Source organism: Cupressus sempervirens, chromosome 5, assembly GCF_028749045.1.
Source record: "Cupressus sempervirens isolate cs-2001-9-10 chromosome 5, ASM2874904v1, whole genome shotgun sequence".
Classification (NCBI taxonomy): Eukaryota; Viridiplantae; Streptophyta; class Pinopsida; order Cupressales; family Cupressaceae; genus Cupressus; species Cupressus sempervirens.
Genome location: NC_143122.1, coordinates 377,573,392 through 377,592,270, shown reverse-complemented (window position 1 = coordinate 377,592,270; position 18,879 = coordinate 377,573,392). Strand labels below are relative to the sequence as shown.

Sequence of the window (18,879 nt, the reverse complement as noted above, 5' to 3'; positions counted from 1 at the left end):
AAAGAGACGTCACAGGGATCTACAAGGCAAGATAGTGTTAATCTTAGATCATTCACTTAGATTTCTTTCTCACCAGTGCATCTAGTTACAAGCTCTTAACAAGGAAAGCTTCAGTAATAAGTTTTATCAATCCTCTAAAAAGGTAGCTTTCACAAGCTTTTGTAATCCTCACAAGTTATAAACATTCCTAACAAGATGCATTCTGAAAAGGAACAGTTGTGTTGTGTGGTTTTCACACCATTGCCCCATTACAAATGGGGGCCCCCTCTTTTTTCTTTAGCAAGTACGAATCTTTGGCTTAGGCGGTTTTAGCAAACAACATTTTTTCAAGCCTCCAAGTCTAGGGTGAGTTTAAGGAATTTTGGCTCATTGGAAAGTGTTAGCACCCAATATGATCATGGTTTTATAACTTCAAGTGCAAAGTTGTTGAACCACTTGGAACTGAAGTTTGAAGTAGTTCAAAGCGGTTTGACAGTTCAAATGGGTTCGAAAATGCAGATTGGTTAATTCAGAAGGGTCCAAAATTTGTGTTCAGCTTAGTACTCAAATCCAGTCACTACTTATAATTCAATTTCAGTCAGCATAACAGTTTCAAAAGATGCAGAAGTGCGGATCAAGATGAATATCTATTTTGATGGGTTCAATCACAAAACTTCAAAAGCATAGAACCTGTCATTTTCGATAACAGTCTACATAAGAAGTTTTACAAACTTAGAATTCAGTTTAGGGGCTTGGTAATCTCAGTATTTAGATGATATGGTGGTCTCCAAATGCAATGTTCGGCCTTATTCAGTATTTTATTGATTTCTTCAATCATGATGGAAGATCTGAAGCCGTTTTATTAAGTGATGAAGAAATAAATGGTTTAGATACAAGGGTGCAGACCAATAATGTGATATAAGCTCGTGTCAATTTGATGGACTCACCAAAATAGAAGGCAATGTAAGACATTTTTATCACGGAAGGTGACAAAATAGATGTTAATGGGAATTCAAGCGCCTTTACATATTGGAAGCCGCGGTTTCACAAGCTTTTCACAAGATTTTCATACGATGTGAGGGATATATAATGAATGGAATTATATTGCAAATACATGCACAGCTATGGGTACCTACAGAAGCTCATAATCATCCCAAAGAATGATGCGGAGGTGAATAGCTGGATCACGAAACCGCAGCATTCTAAGTGGAAAACAAAGACTCATGCGCATGATGGAATGTGAGACTGAATTATACACAAGGAGGGCAGTGAAACTCGCAGGTCAATCCCGTGGGGATACAGATATTATGAAGCCCGAATCTCATTATTGGAATTTTTTTTGAAGCATAACGTGTTCTAATGAAAACCAAGTTCCTTTCGAAGGTTGGTGGCACTTGAGATCAAACTTAAGGTTAATATTTCGAATGTAGGTGATGGTTGGTCTTTGTTATAGCCAAGTCGAAGTTTAATTCACCTGATGAAGGGTTGAGTGCCTGTCGTGAATCCTCAACTTGACATAAGTGGTGAGAAACCGTTTATGCAAATCTGGATTGCATAGGTATATATATGTTAAGCGACAGTAAAGAAAAGCCGGCCTCCAAGTATATGTTCACACCACTAGTAGTTTAGATTATGCAAAGTAATGGATCAAAGCACCCGATTGATCCCTGGTAGGTACAATATAAGATGTGTATGCGTAAAGGGTGATTCTGCGTAATGGAGGAATTTGGAGCCAATGGAGTACATGATTCCCAATCTTGAAGAAGTGTCAAAGGATATATTCGAGTCTTTAGTAGAGCTATTCGACCTAATTCCCAAACTGTACTAGGGAGTGCATACGCCCCGAAATCAATATGAAATCTTTTTTTAAACCTGATATACCACTGTGAGAGATGGCAGCGAATGGTTCATGCATTTGCTTTAATTAACCCGTGTGCTTAGGCGCATTTCTCTCTGGCTCTCGCATCATTTCAAATGGAATACTTCAAGCTGTAACGGAATGCTTAACTGCATATGTGGAAAAGAAGGAAGTATTAAATGAAATTATATATCCTTCAATATCTAACACTCAAAATATTACAAGCAAGCTGGCGGCAGATGTTCCAATAGAAGCCGTTTCAAAGGATCGTGCAAAAGGCTACTGTGGTACCGATGCTAAAGTACTTTGTCATATATCAAAGGAGGAAACTCTACAGCATATCAAAAAATAATAATATGTGGGTTCCCAATTACGCACCATTGGTTTACCATAAGGAATGATCAACACAAGAGACGGTAACAGTTGGTCTTTGAAGGTTATGTTCAAACTGGGAACTATGAAGCGTGAAGACCGTAGAGCAGATGTATCCATCTGTCGTGGCACATTAATATGATGAGTTGGAAAATGAAGATGCGAGCTTCGTCGAGTTTAACTAAAAAATGGAGTGAAACAGATCAAAGATATATATATATATATATATATATATATATATATATATATATATATATATATATATATATATATATATATCTCTCTCTCTGCCTACCTGCGAGCGGGCGTGCGTGCGTGCGTGCGTGCGTGTGGAGCTTTAATTCATATTTTCCATGCAGCACATATGTTTAAAGCATAGTGCAGAAAATAATAAAGGCCTACTTTAAGTGATACCATATAGAAAGTAGTTATAAACTTTAAAGAAATACTTATATTTGAGAATCAAGAAAAGGATAAAAACGCATCATACCTTGTTATCTAAAAAGATGGTGCCAGCGGAAGAGTAAAATATTAAAACAAGAAAGGGGGAGAATTCATAAAGTCTTTTCCAAGATTTAGTTGAGAAATTGAAAAGTCACAGGGAATGAAAGTACAAATAGATCAGCGGCAACAAGGCGAGGGGTTCCAATTCTTCCTACTTCCAGACTGCAGACTGTGTGCTCCAGGAAGGGAGGGGATTTTGCAAAATTGTTTCATTTTCTTGAGAGACTGTGAAAGACAAAGCATGGGCAGATTTTTCTTTTTTTTCAGAACTGTGTCTGAGATGAAGATAAAATTTTGGTGTTTGATGTAATATTGTGGAAAAAGTTTATGTTTTCTTTGAATAATGGTTAGATTGTAATGTGTAAAAGAGTCTTTGTGGTCTTTTACAGTTAGGGAAGGGAGATTGGAGGTTAAACACATTAAACTTTGGTTATAATGTATTTTTCCTTCCACTGATTACGAACTTTGAGTCATTTTCAGTTTTCTCTGAAATTACAGTCCGATATCATTGTTTCTTTATTACGTTATCATTTCAAAATATCCTTCAAAGCTCTGATTTTAACTCCCTCAAGAAGATGGAAGACATGGTTTCGTTTCATTACACAATGCAGTGTTCAGCAAATGTACTTTGTGTCATCTGCTGTTCTTTACTTTCTTTTCATGCAGTAGTATAGGTTTTTGCATCTACGATGTATTTACGAGTAGATGTTTGATATCCTTTTATGCTTTCCGATAAAAGCATTCACATTTGATTCATTGAATATCTCATACGGGGAGCTCTACCCGATAAAATTCAGAGGAAGGTTATCAATTCCATGATAGCCTGTCCAACTGTTGGTGTTGATTTGTCCTTTCATTTGGGCATTCAGGGTCAGATTTGCACACATTTTCTCGAAGGACAATCTGTTCACTAACAAGAAGCAATTTTAGTCTCGAGTTTGTGTGGGCACTTTGTTGCCAATTAGAGGAATTTTCGTGGCCTAAGTCCAAGTGGAATGTGGAATTTTAGTCCGGCAGAGAATGGTTTGCATGTTTGACAAAGTTTGTAAGAGAACCAGATCGTGGGGAAATTTTCCATCTTAGTAAATATCCCTACCTCCTTAGTTCTCCCAAAAATCTCAAGACTCCTCCTTTGGGCAAGATGAAGAGCAAATGCTTTAGGAGGGCTTTATTTGGTGGCAACTTAAGCATTGCAATGTTAGAACAATGAGGGGAAGAAATTGATAATTTTCCAAAGACTTTCCCCCTTGGGAAAATTTCTCATCTTTGAAAATTTCCCTCCTATGGAAATTTACCATCTTCGGAAATTTCCCCACATTGAGTCTCTCAAGTTTTATCATCACCTAAGACATTAGAATATCGATTTTAAACATGAGAGCAACACCATAAACAAGAATAGAGCAAGGAATCACCAAGGAACGTTCAATTGAGAAAATTTTAAGAGCACCATGTCTTGGGGAAATTTCCCATCTTAATGCATGATAGGTGTTGAAGCCCTAATGCATGATAGGTGATGCATAGCATGGTACAGAAAGGAGAATTTTTATCAGTTATAATCAAGATCCATTGAGCAGCAATCCATACATAGTATAAAACAAAGTGCAAATTCAAAACACAGCAAACATGGTAATGAGATTGAAAAGACAAATGATGAAATCAGTATAAAATGAAGACTTCATGCAGGAAAGAGAATACCAGTAAATACATAGTAATCACAAAGTTCCGAAACTTAAATATATATGTTTGGTTTCAAACAATGACAAGAACCAATAAAAACTATAGTTTGTAAGACTACAGCTATCAACCCACAGTCCACAAAGAAAAGCAGTGAAAATTGAAAATGAAGACATGAGTATGATGGCCCACCAAAAACCAAAAACAATAAACTATAACATGACTCATCTGTGGTGACAGTTCCAGTTTGAATCAAATACGAAACTGACAGCAAATATGGTTCAAACAGATGTTTGTGTGCACTGGTAACAAAGTGAATCCATAGACAAGAAAAGTCAAGCATAAATGGAAAAGATAGGCATTGATTGTTTGCAGAGCTTTGATAAATCTGTAGTGATTGAATACATTGGCAACAGCTATCATATATCCGAGTATGGCAGCATCTATAAGAAGACTGAAAGCTTCATCATTAAATCAAGCAAATTAAAGAGGTGAAGATATAGTAACAAAGACAAAAGTAAGACAACTATAAAATATTAAAGACAAGTATCGATTATATGTTAAACATTCAGAAATTGAATTCATTAAAAATAATTCAGTGATTATATTTTATAAGATAAGAATTTGTATGTTCATTAAGAACAGGAATATATGAATGTAATGGAGAAACTTGGAAGTTACTGCGCTGTTAGAATATACATTCGAGTCCCTTAAAATAAACATACTCAGTGAGCATACATACAAACAACAATGGCATATATTGAGAAAGTGTACAAACTGATATGCCAAGCACATGATGCAGTGACTTCATAAACAAGTATTTGCCAGCGATGATCAAATATATACACACAGCTACATGATTTACATGGTTCAAGCATGAAGAGTGTTCTGGTATACATGATGGGGACTGCAAACAGCAACATAAGCGTAATAATAAAATAAGCAATGATTGGAATTGATCATTCATGAAAGACAGAGCAAGTTCATAGGTCTCCTGGAGTGCATTATCAATGAATCTTGATGAGTAAACAGAGACTACAACAGACAATGTCTGTACGAAAGATGAGAAGAATACACAGCATAGTATATAGCACAGGTTGAACAAACATCACACAAAATGGCATTGACAATAACAGATTTGAAAAGTTCTGTCTTCAGAAAGTGACGATCGTGAAGACTGATGCGTAGGAGGGGAATCCTTCAGTTTTACAGGCAGAGCATTTGCAGAGGATCCCCAACAGGTGGGAGGAGCCGTCAGACCTCAAGGAGCTGCATGTGATACTGGCAACCCCTATTCATTGTAACGGCACCAATTCGAACATCCACACCAGGTACCGTCAGTGAATAAACTATTCACCAAAGACACTCAGAACACATATGTGAAAGGGTTGATGAACACAAATTTCTTTTACCTGCACCCAGTGCAATTTTGACATGGTTGGGAATAAAAAATTGAAACAGTGGCAAGAAGGAATATGACACCCCAGATTTTGGAAGGATTCAACAGCATTAGTTATAAACTTTTTAAATATAAAGGATTTGATGGGTGTTATTTAGGAAAGAAGGTGTCTCATCGGTGATATTTATTCAAAGAAATTTCCATAGTCAAGTTAAACAGTGCAATTAAAGTGACAAAGGGTATAATCTGTAATTAATTATACTATAAGGGGGTGTATCTTCTTAATAAGAGACACACGTCTATTCATGTAAAGGCATATAAATATGGGGGAGAAATAATACAAATAGAATGAGATAAGAAGAGTCGAGATAATAAGCAAGAAACAAACAATACAATTCTTATAAAAAATATTTAGACATTGTAAGGAAGACTACAGATGGGAAGGCATGGCTTTTAATATAAAATGATATATTCTATTGTAATAATAAATAAGAGTTCCTTGTTTTTATTCAAGGCAAAGAAATAAATTACGATTTGGATTTGTCCTTTGTGATCAATAAGGCAATGCTTATGTGTTAGATTTGTCATAGCATTCTTTGTTTGATGATCAGGGGTAGTGTGAAATATATGTGTGTTTCCTCATCTCTATCTAATTGGACTTCCCACGAAAGAAATTAGAATCCTTTTGGACTAACATTGAATCGCATAGGTGATTTGTCTTCTGCATTTAGAGCACAGGAATAATTGATGATATTTTTAAGTATATTATCTCATAAAGTTGTACATCATAATCTTCATTGTCGTAGACTCTATTGCCCGAATAAACAAGGCACTAGTCTTTGAAATCATTGAAATACAATTATTGGATTTATGGTTGAAGTCAGCAGTTCTTTTCTGTATCTCCTTGCAAGTATCAACTCAATTATTGATAAAACCTCATACAAACATTTAATCATTTCAAGCATTCGACTTTAATTTTATCAAGTTTAGAGATTTTGCCAACTTCAAGAATTCACAAAGTTTTAATTCACTACAGAAAATCTTTGAACCAAGCAATTAGGGTTCAAGAAAGGCTTACCCAACTAGGTTTAGCAAAGCCTAAAGTGTAGGGGAATTGAGGTTATTCTCATTTGTTGGCCAAAACTGATTGAGTAATCCTATTGGAGAAGTGGTAAAGCTCTTAGATTTCCCATTTGTGGTTTTGGGAACCAACAATAGGGATCTTTGACTAAGCAGCTAAGGAGAGAGGCTAGTGATCTCATCATTGAGCTTGGTTCCACTAGGCTTTCTTTAAAAAGTATCCAAGAGGCACTTATTGAAGCAAATGATTAGTGGTATGAGGCCAAACATTTAAGAGAGCAGAACAGAGGAATGGCTAAAGAGATCGTCAGGAAATGGAGAAGCTTGATTGCATTCAAGAAGATTTTGAACTTGCACAGTCCCATAAAATCTGAAATTAGGAGCTTGGGTCAATAGGTTGACATGGTGGAGCATAAGGATATTGTTGATCTTCAGCTAATTGATAACCCACTCTTTGAGATGAGTGCTGATTGGACTTTTCATAATCCAATCTTGAGTTGAATGAGGGAGTTCTTTCTAACTCCAATGATGAGAACGGAATTGATTGAAAGATATGAGACTCAGATGCAATGCCTAGCATTAAGGCATTGCCTTAGGATAGGAATGTGGTGTCAATTTCCAAAGTTAGTACTGCTGCCCATGTTCTGATGAAGGTACATGAGTTGCTATTCTGATGTGTACATGAGTTGGATGGTTTCATCACTGCAACAGATGAGTAGTCCATGGTTGAGGACTGATGTTGCAGGTAATTTGATCATAGGAGATAGCTTTTCAGATACTCCTATACTCATCACTCCTATGCATTCAGTGAGATTTCAGATAGTTTACAGCTGTCCTAATTTTTTCATGCTGTTTATGTTGACCTGTCTTTGGATGGACAGTTTGATTGCGAGCACTTGGAGACTTCAGTGCAGTTAGTTGGGGGAGATCCTCTGGGTATAGTTACTCTGCACTTCCACTTAGGTGAGAAGTTACAAATATTTAATATAAGACTATAAGGAGAAGGGTAGGTTTATTGATAAACTAATGTATGCAATAAAACACAAGTTATAAAAACGAAAACAATCATATGCAGTGAACTGAGATCCATAAGGTGCAAATTATTGTACAATTATAAACAGGGGATGATAAATAGCAATCCTACGTATACATCAGATTATCCTGAAAAAAAACTAAACTAACAAGTATATTGAAAAATTACATTAGACACTTGAGTGACATAATATGTGATGTACTAAGGGGAAGCACACAGTAGAATAGAAGATGATAATATATCCAGTATGTTATTGGTTAAGCTGTTAAACTTAATGATAATCACAGAAAATATGTAATTGAAATATGTAAGCCCAACAAAATAATCAGCTATTCCCCTTCATGGTGCATTATTATTGAGTTATGAAAGAGCAAAGGAGAAATTTCTAATTCAATGAAATGAGAATCAAACAATGAACAGTAGACGATCATTTAAATCAACATGCTCACAGTTAAAGTGTTAAAAAAAATCATATGAATGGAGCTGCTATATATATATATATATATATATATATATATATATATATATATATATATATATATATAAGACTAATTAACATGTGTCACAAGTTAACAATAATTAAAAGTGATTACAATGCCAGACGGACAACATCACAAAATTGCAGGAAGTGGCTTGCATGCCTATTCAAATCCTTTTAATCATTTATGAAATACTCATATGATACTATGTGAATACAGATGTTCCTGTTACCGGCCAAATTTCTCATATATTAGATCATATAACTGTGTATGTTTATAGATAAAATGCATACCGAGATGCGTAAATTTGATCCTTTCTTGCTGAAGTATTGCTTCAAAGCATGTACAGTAGGTTTTACCCACGTTATCAATTCACCTGGCCCATTAGATAGAATAGCAATGTCCATAGCATTTGCATCTGTTACACAGTTTGACTCATCTACTTTTGGAAGAAGGCTTTTACCTATTCATAATATTAGCATTAGTAATACAATGGTAGTATCATGTAAAACTCCACTAACTAATAGGAACTAAGTAACTTTTTCCATCTATCTTAAGTAATTAAAAAATCAAACCATTAATGCAAAACAGTTACATGAAAGCATTGAAAATTTGATCAAGCCATGAAAATGCTTCACAATCATCTAGAACATCCATGAGTTGAGAATCTTGAATAGTCTCATAACTTGCAGCACAAATAAAAGTTGCACTCTCATTATAAAAGTCAACAACATCCACTAGCATGCATTTAATGGCCTAGTAAATATAGTGGAAATCCACAAATTTCTAGACCTCATCTTGTTTATTGTTGAAAAGAGTGTTGTATTTATGAGTTTTTAGTTCCTTAGATGACACAGACTTCTATCTCTTTTACTAGCACATGTTTATCATGTTTTGCTTATATAAAAACACTTTTTCCAATACATCAAATCACTAGAAGAATAAATTGTTGGGATTTTCCCAGAATCATAACACAACCAGCTTCTACAAGTGAAACCAAATTAGTTCAAATAGCAATATCTATCATTTTCAATGAGAGTGTAAGTAATATCGGTAGAGCAGTAAGAAGGTAGGAAACAATGACTGACTACCCCTCCAAACATACAACACTAAGCAAACATGTAATGTCCCCTTTTTAAATAGGACTTAGCAATAAAAAATAGTAATAAAATTTGTTAAATTCTTACATCTCTACAAATGTACTAACAATTGCCATTGTAATTGATTGTTTTCCAAATGCATATTGAATGACTTATAAATATGATGCAGGAGCATCTTGGGTTTGTTCGTTAACTACTTTGGAGTTCATGGGAGGAGGCTCAGTAGTTGCTTTGGAGGGTGCTTGGACTAATACTCGGTCAAAGAAGGACTGGTGCTTGGCATGCTCTGGGAGCTCAGCATGCTCTTGGAGCTCCGCATGGTTTGTTGCACTCGGCATGCATTGGAACTCAGCAATGCTTGTGGGAGCTCGGCGAGGCTTGGTTTTACTGGTGCTTATCTTGGTCTTGGTTTCTATTGGTGCCGAGTTGTCTGTGAGCCAGCTTTTGGCATTTAATTTATGTATGGGTATTTAATTTGTGTTGTGGCCGACTTGTGGCTCAACATATATTTAATATGAGGGGTTTATTTTAATTTGTAATTCCTAGGCCGAGTTGTGGCTTAGTTGGGTATAAGTAGGGGTTCTTGTGGAGTGTTTCAAGCATTCATTCGTGGAATGATTCATTCATTTCAGAGGAGCAAGTCTAGAGAGTAGTTGAAGAGCAAGTTTTCCTGAGTCTGTGGACAGAGTGTTGAATGTGAGGCAGTTTACAATAGGACTGTGGTGGAGTTGCAAGTTTGGAGAAGAGCTAGTGGCTACGGTTTAGAAACAAGGAGATTGCTTGGTGGCTTGCGAGCACAAGTTGAGATCTCAGAGGTTTCTACCAGAGTGTGGATCTAGACTAGCTAGGGTTTTAATTGGATCTTGAGGGATCTCGCAGAACTATTACTTGCTTTGTATTTGGCCGTAACCGAGAAGGCCTTACAACCTGGCACAATGCACGTAATCAGTTATATCTATGAATAAAGAGTTGTGATTTGGTATCAAATTGTGTATTTTGTATTGTGTTTCCGTTGTGTGGTTATTTGTGGGGGCCTAGGACATCTCCTTTGGGGATTCTCCAGCCTTGCACTGCGTTAAGTGTTATCAGAGCGAAGGTTGTTCCTAAGTGTGTAGATAGATCGCCGAAGTTGACGCAGTTTGCACCAGGACTTGGGTTGGAGAAGTAGATCTGAGAGGATCTTGATCTGGTGGTGGATTTTTTTCTTTCTGGAGTCCTAGATCTCTTGGTTGTGAGGTGGCAAATCATGGTTCTAACTTGTGAATTACAAAGGCCTTGCAGATGGATCAATGGATGCGAAGATGGAAGACTGATATTGTTGAGGCATGATCATAGAGAGTTTGTGTATTTTAGATCCGTGTTCCTAAACTTGTGATTTGGTTTCTGATTGTTCATGTGAGGTGGCAAGTTGGGATCTGACTTGCAAACAATTTAGATTATGTCACAAGGAGCCTAGGAAGGATTTGTTGCAGACGGTTTACAAAGATCTTGGGAGATGGCTCCAAGAGGATTGGACCCTGAGATGATTGCGAATCTCCGTGATGTGGTGGAGAGGAGGTTTTCTGAGATGTCTGCTCGGTTTGAAGCTAGCTTGGTTGATCGAGTTATGGACGGGGTGAGGAAGCCATTCTATGGATGTTTGTGGAGTTGGAGTCTATTGATCTAGAAGAAAGTTGTCTGGCCAATTAAGAGACTTGTTCGTGAGAAAAGATGGCATAACAAGGTCGAGGTGGAAGAGGTCGATTTTGTTGATCAATTTGTAGAGTCTGATACAAAACCTGCAGAGCAACTTGAGGTTGTTGCTGAGGATATTTCTAACCTTGTTGACGTTGGGATGGAGATGGTTTTCATGATCAGTTGGTTGAGTCTGAGAAGGAGATTGCAGAGCACTTGGTCGTGGATGATTCGGTTGTTGTTGGTGGTGAGTTATGTGTTGCAGAGCATCTTTTTGTGAGCAATGAGATTGCTGGTGTGGATTCACTAGTTGCTGTTGTGGATGAGGATTTAATATTGAAGCATTATGTTCAGTTTGTTCCAAAGAGTGAGCATGCTGATTGGATGGTTGAGATTCTAGTGATTGACAGAAGGATGCAGATGTGGATGATGTGCAGATTGGTTTTCTTGTCCCTGTTGGAGTGGAAGCCTTTGTGAAGATCAAGACAGTTGTTGATCTTTCTTTGAGCATCAAAGTGTGGGACAAACTTTTCTATTTACCTGGGGAGTCTGATGCAGGAGCATCTTGGGTTTGCTCGGTGACTACTTTGGAGTTCATGGAAGGAGGCTCAGTAGTTGCTTTGGAGGGTGCTTGGACTGATACTCAGTTGAAGAAGGACTAGTGCTTGACATGGTCTTCGAGTTCAGCATGATTTGGGAGCTCGGAATGGTCTATGGAGCTCGGCATGGTCTGTTGCACTCGGCAATGCTTGTGGGAGCTCGGCGAAGCTTGGTTTTACTAGTGCTCGGCTTGGTCTTGGTTTCTATTGGTGCCGAGTTGTCTGTGAGCCGACTTTTGGCATTTAATTTGTGTTGTGACCGACTTGTGGCTCAACATATATTTAATATGAGGGATTTATTTTAATTTGTAACTGCTAGGCCGACTTGTGGCTTAGTTGGGTATAAGTGGGGGGTCTTGTGGAGTCTTTTAGGCATTCATTCGTGGAGTGATTCATTCATTTCAGAGGATTGAGTCTGGAGAGTAGCTGAAGAGCGAGTTTTCCTAAGTCTGTGGACAAAGCACCGAATGTGAGGACATTTACAACAGGATTGTAGTGGAGTTACGAGTTTGGAGAAGAGCAAGTGGTTGCGGTTTAGAAACAAGGAGATTGCTTGGTGGCTTGTGAGCACAAGTTGAGATCTTAAAGGTTTCTACCAAAGTGTGGATTTGGACTAGCTAGGTTTTGGATTGGATCTTGAGGGATCTCGCAAAACTATTACTTGCTTTGTATTTGGCCATAACCGGGAAGGCCTTACAGCCTAGCACATTGCATGTAATCAGTTATATCTATGAATAAAGAGTTGTAATTTGGTATTAGATTGTGTATCTTGTATTGTGTTTCTGATGTGTGGTTATTTGTTCGGGGCTAGGACATCTCCTTTGGGGATTCTCCTGCCTTGCACTATGTCAAAATATGAGAGGAAGAGACAAGTCTCGTGAAGAGACATGTTTCGTGTGCTTAATCATCATTAGATATAAATAACATATTAACAATAATATATAATATATAACCATATATATATAATAAGTATATATATAGTATATAACTAAATGATGATTTACCAACAACAATGAATCTCATGATTGAATCAATCTAACTATAACTACAAACTTAACACTCCCTTTTAGTTAGGGAAGATTGATATATAACACATTATGCTCTTGAGTATATGAAGAGATATTCCTAGAATGACATATTAAGGATATCAACATGAATCCATCAACACACACACACACACACATACACACACATATTAACATATTTTAACATATGGAATTTACTTCAATTTACTATAAGGCTAAATCGCTCAACACTCCCTCTTTTGCAAAGAGGGAATTGAAGCAAATATAATACAAGAATAAATGTCACCTTAAGTGTGGTCTATGATAGATTTAAGTTATGGTGCCCGGCAAGATCTGGCCTAAAAAACCATAACAAATGATTTTCATGGTGTCCGGCAAAATCCGGCCTAATAACCATGATGGATATCAATGCGTCCGGAAAAATATTGCCTAATAACAATGACACCAATAATTTTCATGGTAACCGACAAGATCCGGCTTAATAACCATGATGGATATCAATGTGTCCAGCAAAATCTAGCCTAATAACAATGACACCAATAATTTTCATGGTGTCCGGCAAGATCCGGCCTAATAACCATGATAGGTCTACTATTGATAAGATCGTCACTTTACAATAGTTACCTTATGTTCGTTATCATCACTTTTGGCACACCGGGACAACTTAATGTAGTCTGTTATGATAACATGTCCAATTATTGATAAGATCATCACCTTTCAATAACTCTCCTCTAAATATATACATGAATAAAAAATTGTCATCTTTCATGACATAATTATAACATCATGTAGTAACTCACATGATATCCACCCTGAACCAATTCAGAGGGTGGACCCACCATAACTGCTACTTGAGGATTGAACAAAGGGCTTTCACCTCGTACTTCTCTCTCATAGAGGAGAGTGCATTATAAAGAATTTCTCTTAGAACTTCTCCTCATAGAGAAGATATCATCCACAAGGAATTGCATCTCAAAATTTCTCCCTCTGAACATTGATCATGGGAAGTTAGGTCCTCTAGTTACTTCCTCAAAAACTCTCTTTACCCAAGGATGCTTGTTGAACTCACTTTGAATCTGATATCAATTTTCTAATTTCCTAGTGATAAGTCATCACTTCCTCATGATATACATAGGAGTAGGCCTATCAACATCATGCAGTCACCCACATGTATTTCTAGACTACCTATGAGTATCAATCTTCTCCTACATTTCTTTAGAAGAAGTGTCATACTCCCTCTTAACGTAGAAGAATCTCATAATCTCAATTATCAAAGATGTTTTCTTCAAGAGCCTTTTTTTATCCATCTTGATCATTGGGGTCTTTGGAGCTACTATAACTAGATTGAATTTGCACAATATTAGGTAGTAAAGTACCAACTTTCTTTTCCTATAAGAACATCAAGGAAAAGATCAAGGCAAATAACCTTTATAGCATGTATAGAAATTACAAATAAGAGAGAGATAAATGTCATAAATAATAATACTTATCTGCACATGAAGATTCAGAAATTGTCTTTTTAGTGTTTGAGAATGGAACATCTCCACACTAAATAAGGTTCAAGTAGGAATGAAACATTGACTTTTATTCCACCACAATGTCAAATTTCCACTCATTCTTAAATTGTTGAACAATTTTGTATCAAATATGACAACTCCTTCCTACATTCCAACTTTCTCTTTTCGTCCATTTTAGCTTAATAGTATAAGCAGACAAAACTCATCCACAATATGCCAATATGTTGATTGAATATGATTGTGCCATTTGAATGAGTCTACAACTCATACGTCAAGTTTCATTTATCATTTATCGTAGATGGTTCAATTGAAGTCACCACTTTCTTGTGATGTACACAAGGGGTAGGCCCATTAAGATCACATAGTTGCATGAACTACAATCCTCTTGACTGTTACAATTTATTGATCGCTAAAGATTCCATCACAACATCTCCCTCCGAATCAATATGATCAAGATCACTGAAGGTTGACGAAACCATGTCTCTATCTGTTCCCTCTCTTTCAAGATTGCAGCTGATGAAATGTCAAATGTTCGGCTCTCTCTTAATCTCAATCTCCCTCTTCCTATAATAACATTCTCAGAGGAAAAGATCAAGGTGCATAGCTCTTATAGTACATATTGGAAAAATAAGAGAGAGGCCTAGATTATATTCAATATAAGATCTTTTTAACAAAATGTAGATAATTAGAAACTAATGTGATACTCTATTACATTTAGAATGATCCCTACCATTCCAATATAGTAAATATCTAATTAATTTTATACATGCATATATTACATCTTCTATATGCATCAATATCTAATTAATTTTGTACATGCATATATTACATCTTCTCTATGCATCAATATCTCAATTTATATTCACTTATATTTATAAGAAATTATTTAGAAAATATATATACTTTATAATCACTATATATATATATATATATATATATATATATATATATATATATATATATATATATATATATAATCCTTTTAAAATTATGTATGAACCCTTAACATGGTATCAGAGCCAACTACAAATGTAACTAAGAAAATTGAAGAAAGGTCGGTTTCTATAGTACAAACACGGCATTGAATTGAGTTCTCTCTAATCAGGCCTGAGAAATTTCACACAAAGTACTGTCGTGTACTCTATAGGTTGTGGAACTATTTAATAAAAATTGATATATTTCTGGGTAGAATATTTGAAGTATTGACATTTGTTTTATGTATCTATTTTGTATGAGATAGTCTACGTGGAGATTTTGAAATCCATTAAATTAAGAAATAATACCAATCTGCGGTATTGATGTGGAGAACACAGCAAAAAAAGGTGAAACAGTCGACAAAGTAGGTGAAGCAATCCTCGTCGAACATTGCATACGTGCACAGGATCACTATGAAAATTAAGAACCCTTACGCGTTCAGACTAGCCCCCAATCACATAAATTAAACAAGGCCTTGAGAATCTGGAACGGAGCATCATCTTGTTGGATGGGTTCTATAAAGAGCAGATCCTTGCTACCGGTCTCATTCAGAGGATTCACTGTATAGTTGACAAATTAGTAGTAGTGACCTTGTCAAGCATTTTACTCAGCCTTGCCACGTCACTCTCCAAAATAGTTTAGAGAGATCTTATGTCATGAACTCACGAGAAGGATATTTTGTCCATGATGATGATAGGAAACTAATTCAATAAATATGTGGACTCCATAGGGCATACCCCAATGGATACAGGCAGAAGACGAACACACAAAAACTCATAGACAAGCCAATGAAAGATCTTGAGTTTAAACAAAGAAAATGGTATTTGGAATATACAAAGGTGAACAAAATAGTCATAAGTGAATACTGATTTAATATTGAGGGAAAGAAACTCTAAATTATTCACCTCTAGAATGCCATCATACTCAATTTCATTTATCATTGTGAGCCATTGCCCACCTTAAGTCAAACAAGAAAATATACCCTCAACATCATCATAACCAGCAGTTCCATTATGAAGAATAGGTCTGTGTTAATAATGGTGGTCACTTGCTACATAAAGTGAACCCAAACATGGGATTGAAGGAGATATTGTAGGTGAACAAATGACCACAATTATAAATGTATAGAGCATCATGATGACTGTCCATTTCTTCATCACTATGCCTCCGTATAGAGTGATGAGCCTCATCGCAGATTGCCCTCCAACAATGGTCACCATCATCATCTTCCATGCGTTGTCTTCATTCTGCATCCAAGCTTTTTTTCACTAATGCCCCCGATCTTCAGTTTGACCTTCATATTCATGGTGACTCTCTCCATCGCGGGTCTTGAACAACTTATAAACATGGATCACATGGAACCCGCAAATAGAACAAGACAGGAGATAGAAGTCTAATTCCAAGTTGTATAGGTGACAACGATTTGAACGGGGAGATATATCCACCTAACATAATACGAAGGGAATGCTTTGTTGTAGATGTTGTCTATAGACATTCACGTGGACAAGGAGCATCGGATCATGAGTAGTCACCACTAGACACATAGCCCACTACTAGCAACGCGAATGATATCAGTGCGAAGTGAGTAGACATTGATTCAAGTAAGCGTGGACCCCAACAAAGTATTAAGAGAATCGGATCATGTACACTAAATAAAAGTAGGGTTTAAATAGAGACTGTGGCTTCTGAAGTTAAATGGGTGATTAGCTTTTGGCATTGATGAATATCACACAAGGTCCACGGTATTCACTGTTAAGGATGGAAGATTATTGGACACCACACATAGCTAAAAGGTAATTTATACACATAAAACCTTTCTTCACTTTATCAATAATTCAACAGGTACGTTAACAAATCTATTTCAGTTTTATGAACTTATGTTCATTTATATATAGAGATGTAAAGGTTCATACATAATTTTAAAAGGATATTATATATATATATATATATATAAGCAAATATAAATTGAGATATTGATCATACAAGAAAATAATATGTTGGAAATGTAGATTATAGTATGCATATAGAAGATGTAATATATGCATGTATAAAATTAATTAGATATTTACTATATTGGAATAGTAGGGATCATTCTAAATGTAATAGAGTATCACATTAGTTTCTAATATGATCAATATTAGAAATATTAATGTAAAAGAACAAATAAATATAAATTATAAATTATAAATATACAACAATAAAATTAAACGTAACAATAACCGACAATAATGGTCTAAAGGCATATGTTGAAAAGTTGTGATTCCCTCAAACATGATATATAAGAGAGAGAGAAGAGAACTTCATTTGAAAGGGGGAGAAGGATGGAAGAAGGAAGAATGGAAGATCAATTTGGGGAAATATTCTGGTATTCTCAAAGGCAACCGTGAAAAGTGGTGACTCAATTTCAATGACAGGTGCTGACGCTTTTACCAATAATGTATAATACAATTTCATTTTAAAATGGAAGACATGGATAAGAATTCAATCCAGTAAGAAATGCAGACTCGTAATATTAAAGGCACAGAATATATTAATAAGAAGAACAGTGAATATTGCTACCTTCAGATAACTTTGATGTGAGGAAACAACCCCTGGAAATCCTCACCACAGAAAGGTGGTAGTGAAGAGGCCGACAGGCACATTGTTGAAGCCACGGGTGCTCTGCAAATAACGTTAAGGAGTTTGACAGGCCCGTGTAATTACATAGCATACTACGGGGTATCGAGGGTGTTGATACAAGTCACTGGAAGTCTAGAGTAGCAAGAGACTCAACTTCAACTAGGTTATGATGCGAGTGAATGAATAAACCATTCACAACAACCAAACCTGACTGCACTTTCCACCATCGAAGGAGAAATCGATAGTCTCAGTCCTAGGCCGCCAAGAGTACGAGCTGCCTAGATAGAATCATGAGAAGAGGGAGGCCAATGTTGGCGACACCAAGTGCACCATTGTTTGAGCCATTCCTTGTTATGTAAACTCTGAACCTATAATATCATAACTACATTGGTCATTACTGTTTGTTTTGCTTAATAACCATTGTGTCATCCAACTCAGTAGACTGATTATTAAGGTTGATGCATTTGTTAACATAACACAATCTTTGAATCTCTTTGTGTAAATTTCTTAAAGCATTACTATATCTGTCGTATTGTGGGAAGTCAAAGGTAAAGGCAAATCTGTAGGTCACCGCTTCTATTAGATATTTCAATCAGGACAGCATTTCTTACTGCTGAACAAATTCAGTACATTACATTGGTATTTGAGCTTTCATACCCAGGTTGCATGCAAACTATTTGTCAAAATTCCACAAGTCAAATATTAATTTCTTTTGTCCAATCAAGAGGGGAGTCTTACAGCTTTAATATGCTTGCTCTACATTCTTAGCTATGTTTTTCTTATTCTCAAATATTCTATTCTCTTATACAAATATCTCAAACATAGGATGTGACTTTTCATGAATGAACTTGTTCTTTTGTTTAATCATGGAACTTACTATTATATTTTAATTATCTTTCTTTTTACCATCATTGCTTTATTCCTAACTGCAAAGACTATTAAATCAAAGTTATCTGAAGGTAGCAATGTGTTTTTCCTTCTTTGGACTTGCA

The 18,879-nt window shown here is 36.1% G+C and overlaps 1 protein-coding gene across 3 annotated transcripts in view; it reads right to left on the bottom strand.

The window, feature by feature from the left end:
- Positions 1-18,879, bottom strand: part of LOC149556342 (uncharacterized) — a 266,842-nt gene that overhangs the window by 186,413 nt on the left and 61,550 nt on the right. For all 3 annotated transcript variants that reach the window (XM_089830610.1, XM_089830611.1, XM_089830609.1), the window contains exon 3: positions 8,672-8,841. In XM_089830610.1, coding sequence (XP_089686736.1) covers positions 8,672-8,841 — 170 coding nt within the window. The remainder of the gene's footprint in view (positions 1-8,671; positions 8,842-18,879) is intronic.